Raw genomic sequence first — 10,377 nt, forward strand, 5'->3', positions numbered from 1 at the left:
GGCAGCATTGCGTGAACGTCCCGACTGCGCTTGCCTGCGCAGGGATTTGCCGTGGGAGGATATCACCTCTCACCGCCCGGCTGGCTCCTCGTCCCCGCAGGCACCTGCCAGAGGCGGTGGCACTTTGGGCACAGTTCGGTGGCACTTCAGGCACAGTTCGGTGGCACTTCGGGCTTGTGTTACAGTTTGCGGGTGCTTATTCCAAGAATCACTGTCTCTTGACTGCTGCTCCGTGGCTCTAGGAAGAGGAGGCTGGGATAGAGAGTCCATGGATGGCATTTAGAGGGTCTGGAGATTTCCCCACAGGGCTGGCAGGTTTTCTGTCCACGACTGCAAGAAGGGCCGGGGGGGGGGGGGGGGAGACAACAACAAGACAGTGGATTGATGGACTCAAAGCATGTTGCTGCAGCCAGGCATGTCCCACATCTGCGCACACACACACGGATCCTCTTCCAAAGGCTCCCCAAAAACCGCTCTGCCCCACCAGCCCCCCCCATCTGCCTGCCCCCAGGAAAGCCACCCCTTCAGGAAGGGGCTGCCAGGCTCCCTGTATCGGACCTCTCCAGGGAAACAGAGGAAAGGGGGGATGCATCCCCCGAGCGGAGGGGACCGTGGTGATGACAGACACGCTCTGCCGCTGCCGGGGCTCCGGATCTGCCCGGGGAGGTGACCCAGAGCCATCCCAGCCACACAGGGCACACGTCCCACACCCTTCCCTAAAGCCTGTGGTTGGGGTGCCCTGGGAGGGGACCCCTGCCACCCGAGCAGGGAAGGGGAAAGGATCCGCACACCGTGCCCGCTGTGGTTAAACTCCTGTTGAGCTTCTCCCAGCCCCAGCTCATCAACGGGGAGGCACCGCGGTGCAGGGCCCAAGGCTGGCCCGGGCCCCCTGGACCCCCCGCACCGTCCGCACACGGGGACGCGAGGTGTCCGGGGCCGCTGCGGCACTGGGATAAGCGGGGAGAATTTCTGGGGAAAATAAGGGCTGGGAAATCGGAAAAGGGCTGAACTGGAGGGGGAAACCGCCCGGCTGAGTTTGTCTTTTTTCCTCTCTCTCTCGCTCCCTCTTTCTTTCCTCCTCGCTGTCCCTTTCCCCTCCCGCGCCTCCCGCCCTCTCCCCGCGCCATGCGGGACCGGGGAGCGGCGGGACCGGGGAGCGGCGGGGCCGGGGAGCGGCGGGGCCGGGCGGCCGCCCTCGGGAGCGGTGCGGGGCCGCCCCCCCCCCCCCCCCGCCCCGGCTCCCCCCGCGCCGGGCGACTGCCCGTCCTCCCCCATCCCCCCTGCCCGGGGCGGGGGGGGCTTCAGCCGGGGAGTCCGGTATTTGGTTTGTCCCAGGTAAGTAGCGGAACCAGAAAACCGATCCGAGTGAAATTAAAAAGAAAAAAAGCTTTTAAAGGGGGAAAAAATACAACGGAAAACCCCGCAAAAACAAAAGCCAAGGAACTGTTAAAGAAAGCCTGTGGGCCTTTCGGCAGAGACGGCTTGAAGACCGGCAAGTCGGAAACTCAGGCTCGAGTCACTTAAAATGCCTCGAAAAAATATACTAAATACGCGGAGGTCATCTTTCCTCCTTCGTTCGTTTTCTTTCCTTCTTCTTTCTCTCTTTCCTTTCCTTTCTTTCCCTTTTTCTTTTCCCTTCCTTCCTCCCCCTCGCTTTCACGCGCTCCGTTTCTCTATTTTTTTTTCAAATAATCGGTTTACAATTATCTATTATTTTCACCCACTGACACTCGCAATAACTCATCCCCGAGGCAGCTGCCGCTACAACTCGCAGCAGGTTGCCGTGGTTAGACAGAAACGGTGAAGGCTCGCGTAAAAATAATGTGAAAAAAAAAACATTAAAACCCCCAAAAACCAATAAAGAAATGGGCTAATACGTGGGACATTAATTGCAAGCGTGAAAAAGAATAGACAGTCTGATAGGGCGGAAAAGGAGAAAGATATCGGCGGGGATTTTACATCCAGCACAGACGACTCGGGATTTTCAAAACGAAACAGCCGACCGAGGAAATAACGCTTCCACCAAGCACCGAAATAATTAGCCGGAGGGAAAAGAAACGCCCCGACTAACGAAGAGCCCCCGGCATCCCCGGCCAGGCCAACCCCCGTGCCTCCCGCCCGGAGCTTATCTTTAACACCGCCGCGGCGGGGCATTTACCACCTCAACGGCCCCGGGCCCGGGCGCCTTCCTGCGCCGGTGCGACGGGTGCCGTCGGTGCCCCTTTTCACCGCTGCTCATTGTGGGGGGACCGGGGGAAAAGCCTCCGCCGTGCGGGGAACCGCAGGTCCCGCCCGGCCCCGCCGCGGCTCCGGCCGGGGGGGGAAGAGCGGAGGACGCGCGCTGCCTCTTCCCGCATCCCTGCCCACTGCCAGCGCGGGCGAGGGAAAGTGATTCCCAGCCCGTAACCCCCATGTGCCGGCTGAGGCCGGCCGCGAAGGCGCTGGACCCGCACCCGTCGAATACCGCGGCGGGGGGCCCCGGGGGGGCTCGCAGGGCACGGGGAGGACCGGCTCTGCCCGAGGTGCGGGCAGCGGCAAGGCAGCCCCCGCGGACCGCAGCCGCCGGCCCCCGCGGGGGGGGGAACACGGCTATCCGAAACGTCCGGCGCGGCAGCCTCCGCCTGAAGGCGGGGGGGCCCGCACCCGTCCCTTGCCCCCCGCTCCTCTCCCGCCGAGGCCCCGGAGGGCTCCGCGGCCGCCCCCCGCCGCGCCGCTCCGGGGGTGCCCCCGCCGTCCCCCGTGCCCCCCCCCCCCCCGGCTCACCTTCCCTCCCGGGCTGCTTGAAGGCCATCGCCGTGGCCAGGTCGCCGCCGTGCACCGCCACGCCGGGCCCGTGGTGGGCCAAGGGGCTGCCCTGCGGCTGCCAGGGGGGGCCCGGGGGGATGTAGCCGCCGGCCGGCCGCCGTAGACGCCGTGCTGGTTGGAGGGGGGGTAGGCGCAGGCCGGGAGGAAGCTGCCCACCGAGGAGAGCCCCGGGGCGGGCTGGGGACAGCACAAAGAGGCATGGAGGGGACGCGGGGACGCGTCGCTGCGCGGGGCGGGGGCAGCGCCGAACCACGGCGGGGGCTCAGAACGACCCCCCCGGCTCTGGGTGTCGGGGCTGCCCCCCGGGGAGGCGGGGGGGGGCGGCTGGCCGCGGCCGTGCGGAGCCCGGGCGGGGGGGGGGGGGCAGCAACGGGAAAGCGACCCCCCCGCCTTGTCGCCTCCTGCCCCCCTCCCTTGTCGCCTCCTGCCCCTCTCCCTTGTCGCCTCCTGCCCCTCTCCCTTGTCGCCTCCTGCCCCTCTCTCTTTTCCCCTCCTGCCCCCCTCCCTTGTCGCCCCTCCTGCCCCTCTCCCTTGTCGCCTCCTGCCCCCCTCCCTTGCCGCCTCCTGCCCCTCTCCCTTGTCCCCTCCTGCACCCCTCCCTTGTCCCCTCCTGCCCCTCTCCCTTGTCCCCTCCTGCACCCCTCCCTTGTCCCCTCCTGCCCCTCTCCCTTGTCCCCTACTGCCCCCCTCCCTTGTCCCCTCCTGCCCCTCTCCCTTGTCCCCTCCTGTCCCCCCCGTCCCCTCCTGCCCCCCCCGTCCCCTCCTGCCCCCAGAGCAGTTACCTGCGGGTATTTGATATCTCCTTCCATGGCAGCCTTGTCGATGCCGTTGACTGCGTGGGCCGGGGGGAGGCCGTCCTGTTCACGCTGGCCAGTCTTCCATTTTGGGGGGGTAGGCAGAGCCCTCCGTGCCAGCCAGAGCCCCTGGGAGGAGACGCGGCGGCTCCGTTAGCGTTAGCCCGCGCCCCCCCGGACCCGGCCCAGGTTTCGTTCCCCGGAGCAGGGATCGGGTGGACCGGGGGGAAAGCCCGGGTTTGCAAGTGCCTCTTCGCATAAACCCGAGGGGGGGGGGGCACAGATCCGCCTCGCCTCCCACCCTCCGCCAGCAGCCCGGGGACACAGCCCGCTGCCCCGACACCGGGAAAGGCTCGGTCCTGACGGGCGAGAGGAGGTGTGCCCTGGTTTGATACCCCACCGGGGGAGAGGCTGCCGTCCCCCCAAACCCCGTCCCTCTGCCGCTCCCCGCGCCCCCCCGCCTCTGCCACGCTCCCGCTAATTTCGGAGGCCCGATTTCTCTTCTGACGAAGGAGATTTAAAAAGTGACATCGGAATTTTAAAGATAAATGATTGCACGGAGGGAAACGCATGCGGTTGATTTACCCGGGCTCCTGGAAGGATAAAAGGACCCGCACCCCCCTCGCCGTGTCCCCCCCGGGAGCCGGCGGGGCCGGGCGCTGCCGGCGCTCCCCGCGCCTCCCGGGGCTGCCCGCCGGCCCGAGCCGCGGCCGCAGCGCTGCTCCGTTCCCCCTCCTCGGCTGGCTTTGTAAGAAAAGCAGGGCGAGTTCTCGGGGGGGCCCCGCGCAGCGCCGTGCCCGTCTTCCGACGTGGCGTGCCTGCCTCCCTCTCTCCCCCTCGCCCCCGGCCTGTTTGCTCCCCCTTTTGCCCCTTCCGTTACTTTTTTTTTTCCCCCTCACAAAGGGAAATTCAGGGCTCCGAATCCGCGGTCGGCAATCTATCATCCCCGCGAAAATATTTTCCACATTTTCATAAAAAGTTCAAGATGTCTGAGCCTCGCCGCGTCTGGCCCCGTCCCGCCGGAGCGGGGGTGCGGCGATCAAAACCCCCCCAACGGCGGCGGGGGGGGGGCGGCGAGGGGGGAAGGGGCGATCCCGGCCCGCACCCCCGGCCGGGGCCGGCGGCGGGCGGGGGCCCGGGGCGGCGGGCGGGGGCCCGGGGCCGCGGCGCGGTACCCACCGTCTGCTCCACGAAGGTGCGGATGCCCAGGATGTTGGTGACGGAGTGCGCCGAGGGCCAGGAGCGGGGCAGGCTGACGTGGGCGGCCGCCACGGGCGCGCCGGGGTGTCCCCCCATCTTGGCGGCCGGCGAGGCCATGGGGCCGGGGTAGGGGTACTGGTAGATGTGGTTGTAGGGCAGGGCGGGCTGGGGCGGCGGCTGCTTGCCGCCCTCGAAGGGGCCGGGCTGCGAGAGGCTGCCGATCTTGTTGCGCAGGATGCGGCTGATGGAGCTGACCGAGGGCACGTTGTACTTGTCGCAGACGCCGTCGGCCAGCAGCCGGTCGCGGATCTCCCAGGCGAAGATGCCGGGGTCGCCCTGCTTGTAGTCTCGGATGTGCTTGACCACGTTGGGCGTGGTGACCCGCGGCTTGCTGCCGCCGATGGCCCCGGGCAGGATGGAGCCGGTCTCGTTGTACCGGGCCAGGATCTTGCTGACGCAGCCGTGCGAGACGCGGAGCTGGCGGCTGATGTCGCAGGGCCGGATGCCGAGCTGCGCCAGCTCCACGATCCGCAGCCGGATGGCGTTGGGCAGCGGCCGCCCGTTGACGAAGACGCCGCCCAGCTGGTTCACCTCCCCGTACGTGTGCTCTGCAGCGGGCCGGCCGCGCCGGCGGAGCGCGTTACGGCGGGCAGCCCGCGGCGGCGGAGGCGGGAGCGGGCGGGGGAGCGGGGCAGGGAGCGGGGCAGGGAGCGAGGGATGGGGACGCGCCGCCGCGCAAAGTCGTGGCCCCCCGCGGGCAGCCCGGCCGGCGCAGGGCTAGCCGGCGAGCGGGGCTGCGGGGGGGAAGGAAAAGGCGGGGAAAGGGAAAAATGGGGGGGGGGGGGGGAAATGGGGAAGGGAAAAAAAAAGAAAGGAAAAAAAAGGAAAAAAAAAGAAAGGGGAAAAAAAAAAGAAAGGGGGAAAAAAAAAGAAAGGGGAAAAAAAAAGAAAGGGGAAAAAAAAAAGAAAGGGGAAAAAAAAAGAAAGGGGGGGAAAAGAAAGGGGGGGAAAAGAAAGGGGGGGAAAAGAAAGGGGGGAAAAGAAAGGGGGGAAAAGAAAGGGGGGGAAAAGAAAGGGGGGGAAAAGAAAGGGGGGGAAAAGAAAGGGGGGGAAGAAAGGGGAAAAAAAAAAGAAAGCGGGAAAAAAAAGAAAGAAAAAAAAAAGAAAGGGGGGGAAAGAAAGGGGGGGGAAGAAAAAAAGAAAGGGGGGAAGAAAAAAAGAAAGGGGGGAAGAAAAAAAGAAAGGGGGGAAGAAAAAAGAAAGGGGGGAAGAAAGGGGGGAAAGGAAAGGAAAGGAAAGGAAAGGAAAGGAAAGGAAAGGAAAGGAAAGGAAAGGAAAGGAAAGGAAAGGAAAGGAAAGGAAAGGAAAGGAAAGGAAAGGAAAGGAAAGGAAAGGAAAAGGAAAGGAAAGGAAAGGAAAGGAAAGGACAAACGAGAGAGAAAAGGAGAGAGAAAGAAAAGAGAGAGGAGACAGAAAGAAAAAAGGCGAAAGGAAGCGAGAAAAAAGGAGAAACAAAGACCAAAAAAAGGAGGAAAAAGAAGACAGGGACAAAAAAGAGAAGCAACGAGAACGGCAGAAAGGACGGAAAGAGGAGAGCAGAGCGAAAGAGAAGGAAGGGAGCGGGCAGGAAGGGGGAGCCGAGAGCCTTCCCAGCCGGGCACGTCGTGCCGGACCCCCGCCTGCCGCCACGACGGCCCCGAGGGCCGCGCCGCAGCCCGGGCCGCTCGGCGGGGCCGCGGCGACGGGGGCCGGGGCCGGGGCCGGCGGGCGGCGGTCCGGCCCGGCGCCCCCCCCGCCCGCCGCCGCCCCCCGCCCCCCTCCGCCAAGCGACGCGGCGCAGCCCGGCCCGGAGCCTCCCCGCGGCCGCCCGCGCTTACCCATCGCCCGGCGCCGGGGGAGCGCCGCTCCGCCCGGGGAGGGGGCACCGCCTGCCTGCCGCGCCGCAGCCCCGGCCCCGGCCCCGGCCGCCGCCGCCGGCCCGGCATAGAGGGCCCGGGGAGCGGCGGAGGGCGGGCGGCTGGCGGGCGCCGGCGGCGGGGCGGCGGGGGTGTCCTGGCGGCGCCGGGCCGGTTCCCCGCTCGCGGGGAGCCCCCGCCGCTACTTGGGATCAATTTGACGTGGGAAACACGTCAATCTCGGCCGTCACGGCGGAGGCGCCGCCGCGGGCCGCCCATTGGCTCCCGCGCCGCTCCTAAATGGCCGCGGCCGCCGCTCCCCGCCGCGGAGAGGGGGGCGCGGGGGGGGGGACGGCACCCTCCGCCCGCCCCCGCGGGGCCAGCGCCCCGCCACGGCCGGGGCTGCCCGCACCGTCCCCCCGGGACGCCCCCCCCGCCCCCCCGGGCCCGTTTTAGAGATGCGGGAGGGCGGAGCGGGTTGGCCGCGGGGGTCCCCACGCCCCCTTCCTCGAGGCGGCAAGGCACCCCCCCCGGCTCCCTCCCCGCGCTCGTTCCCACGCGGGACGCGGCCACGCGGGCCGGGGCGCGGCACGGGCACCTGCCCCCTCCAGCCCCGACGGCCGCCGCGGGGCCGGGACCCACGGGCGGGGACATGGCCAGGGGCTGCGGGGCGGGGCGGGGGGGGGCTTGCGCGTTCGGGGGGAGCCGCCGGCTGCCGGTGCGGCCCGGTGGCGAGGGGCCGCGCCCGGTAGCGGGGTCTGCCCCGGGCCGGGGCCGGACGCCTTCCCGCCCGGTTTCCCTGCAAACCTGCTGCCGCCCACCCGGCATCGAACTCCGCGCGTGTCTTACCCGGGTGACAACGCGCGAAGGCAGCCTCGAAAAACGGGGATGGGCCGAGGGTTTGGGGGATTTCTGCGGGTCTCCCCCCCGCCAAGAAAAGTGGACGGGAAGATCGCGAGTGTTTCTCCGCAAAGGACTGAAAAGCGGGGGGAGAGGGGGGGGGAGAGGAGAAAACCGCCTCGCAGCCAGCCGCGGGCATCGCCTTTGCAGCCGCATCGAAAACCCGCTCCGCCGGGGGTTTTAGAGTGGGGGGTACCGGGGGGAGAGGCGCGCAGCGGCGCCGGGTAGCGGCGGGGGGGCAGTCCCCAGCGCCCCGGGGGCCGCCCCCCCGGAGGCAGCGCGGGCAGCGGCGGGCGGGAGAGGCCAACGGCGTCTCCTGCCAGGGCACGGCATGCGTGCGGGGACGGCCACGGGAGAAGCCCCCACGCGGTGCCCACCCCGCCGCCCCCTCTTCCCCGCCCCCGGCCCGAGACGTGGGATTAAACCCCCGCGCGCCCGCCGGGGTCGGGCAGCCGGTGCCGCCCGGGCGTTGGAAACCGGTCGTCGGGAAAAGAGAGCGCATCGATTAAAAAGCAGCTGAGAATCCCAAAGGGATGGGCGCCTCGTGTTTGCCCCCCCCCGCCCCCAGCCCCCGGGGGAGCACCGTGGCGATGAGTTTGCCGTCCTCAGCCTCCGGCGGAGCGGGGCTGGGAGCGGCTGCCGGCAGCCTGCGGGAAGGAGGCAATCGAAAGGCGACCGAGGAAACAGGTGTCTTTCTCCCTACCCTGGGAATCCAACCGGACGATTTTTTCGGGGCATGTGGGGGCCCCCCTCCCGCCCGCGGAAGAGCCTTTTCCCCGGGGGCAGTGCCCAGCCCGCAGCCGGGCTCGCCCGCCGCCGCCGCCCGCCCGGGGCCGGGGAGGGTTGCCCCCAGCCGGGGTGAGGAGGATGCCGGCCGGGGGACGGCCGAGCAGGGGCTCCTGAAGCCCCCCGGGCCCCCCCCGCCGCTTGCTGCTCGGAGGAGCCCCGGCGCAGCAGCATCCCCGGGCGGCCCGACGGCGCGGCGGGGGCCGGCTCGCAGCGCTGCCGGGGCAGCAGCCCGGGGGTCGCCGCGCCTGCCGGGGGGCCCGGCCCGGGCTCGCCCGAGCCCACCCGCCCCTCCTCGGCCGAGCCAACCTTTTGTCTCCCTCTGCGGGGATGCGCGGAGAAATCCGCCGGCTGCGGGCCGGGCCCGCGGTGAGGGCGGAGGGGAGGGCAGGAGCCGGGGGAGCCGGGGGCCGGGGGAGCCGGGCGTGCTGGGCAGGGACCGCTCGGGAATTGCCGCGGAGCAGCAGCCTGGGCCGTGCGGGCGCCGGTGCTGAGCTCCCCACCGGCCCCGCGGTAATTAACGAACGCGCGTGGCTGCGCCGGCTGCAGCCCTGCGCGCTCGGCCCCACGCAGCCGCACGGCCCCGTGCACACGCGGTGTCCGAGGGGGCCGCGGTTTGTGCGCGCTCCTTCCCCTCCCGAGGGGCTCTTACCGTGATGCGCACACCCACGGCCCCCCGCCACCGCAGCCGGCTCGCAGCCCTGCTCCGTGGGACGGGGTGCTGGGGGGCTTTCCTCAGGCCTTTAAAGGAAAAAAGACACCCGCCCCGCGCAGAAGCACCCCCGCCCCGCCAGCCCCTCCGCCGGGCACCTGCTGCGGGCGGGCACCGCGCACGGCGCGCAGCTCCCCCCCGCCAGCCGCACACACCCCCCCCCCCCCCCGGGGGAGCGGGCCGGGGGCTGCCCCGGTGGCCTCGGCCTCTGCAGGCTTTGGGCCAGGACGGACTACAGAGTTTCGGCCTCGTTAGAGGGCCCGGGAGACGTGGCCGCGGGGCTTGCGCGGCTGCCTTGTACCGGCGGGAGAGTGTCCCCCCGGCCCCGCCGGGTGCGGGCGTGTGTGCGTGGAAATGGCGGGGAAGGAAAGGAAGAAGACGAAAAGGAGAAGAAAACGAAGAGGGAAAAGGAGAAGAAAACGAAGACGGAAAAGAATAATAAAAAGAAAACGAAGAAAGAAAAGAAGAAGGAGGAGGAGGAAAATAAGAATAAAAAGAAAACGAAGAAGGAAAAGAAGAAGTAGAAAATGAAGATGAAAAAGAAAGAAAGCAAGAAAAAAGAAAAAGAGAAAAAAGAAAAAGAGAAAAAAAAAGGAAAATAAAAACGAAAAGAAAAAGGGAAAGGAATAGAAAAAAGAAAAATAAGAAAAAGGAAAAGAAAAACGAAAGGATAAGGAAAAGGAATAGAAAAAGAAGAAAAAGGAAAACGAAAGGAAAAAGGAAAAGGAATGGAAAAAGAAAAAGAAGAAACATGAAAAGAAAAAGGAAAAGGAAAAGGAAAAAAAGAAAAGGAAAAAAGGACAAGAAAAATGAAAGGGAAAATGAAAAGGAAAATGAAAAGGAAAAGAAAAAGAAAAAGAAAAAAAGAAAAAGGAAAAGGAAAAGGAAAAAAAGAAAAGGAAAAAAGGACAAGAAAAATGAAAACGAAAATGAAAAGGAAAATGAAAAAGGAAAAGAAAAAGGAAAAGGAAAAGAAAAAGGAAAAAAAAGGAAAAGGGAAAGGGAAAGGGAAAGGAAAAGGGAAAGAAAGGACGAAAGGGCGGGGGGCTGCAGGGAGCGGGGCCGGGCGGGGGCCGCCGGCGGGCAGGCGCAGGTGGGGCTGCGGGCGGGGGGCTCCTCCTCTGCCCCCGGCCGGGGGAGGGAAACGAGCCCCGCGGGCAGGGGCGGGCGGGCCCCGGGCGAGCCCCGCCGGGCCGGGCCGAGCCGAGCCGGGCCGAGCCGAGCGCAGCCCTCCGGGCCCCGCCGCAGGACCGGCAGCCGCGCGCCCGCCGGTGGGTGACACCGG

General features: G+C 67.1%; 1 protein-coding gene across 1 annotated transcript; it reads right to left on the bottom strand.

Annotated features, from left to right (window-relative positions):
* Window positions 1-238: 238 nt before the first annotated feature.
* On the bottom strand, window positions 239-6,680 carry PAX1 (paired box 1). Its single transcript, XM_059828454.1, is given in 7 exon segments — window positions 239-330; window positions 2,764-2,896; window positions 2,899-2,982; window positions 3,588-3,669; window positions 3,671-3,728; window positions 4,775-5,407; window positions 6,677-6,680. Coding segments are annotated over 7 exon segments (1,086 nt in total).
* Window positions 6,681-10,377: the final 3,697 nt, after the last annotated feature.

The sequence above is a fragment of the Gavia stellata genome, chromosome 23 (assembly GCF_030936135.1).
Source record: "Gavia stellata isolate bGavSte3 chromosome 23, bGavSte3.hap2, whole genome shotgun sequence".
NCBI classification, from domain to species: domain Eukaryota; kingdom Metazoa; phylum Chordata; class Aves; order Gaviiformes; family Gaviidae; genus Gavia; species Gavia stellata.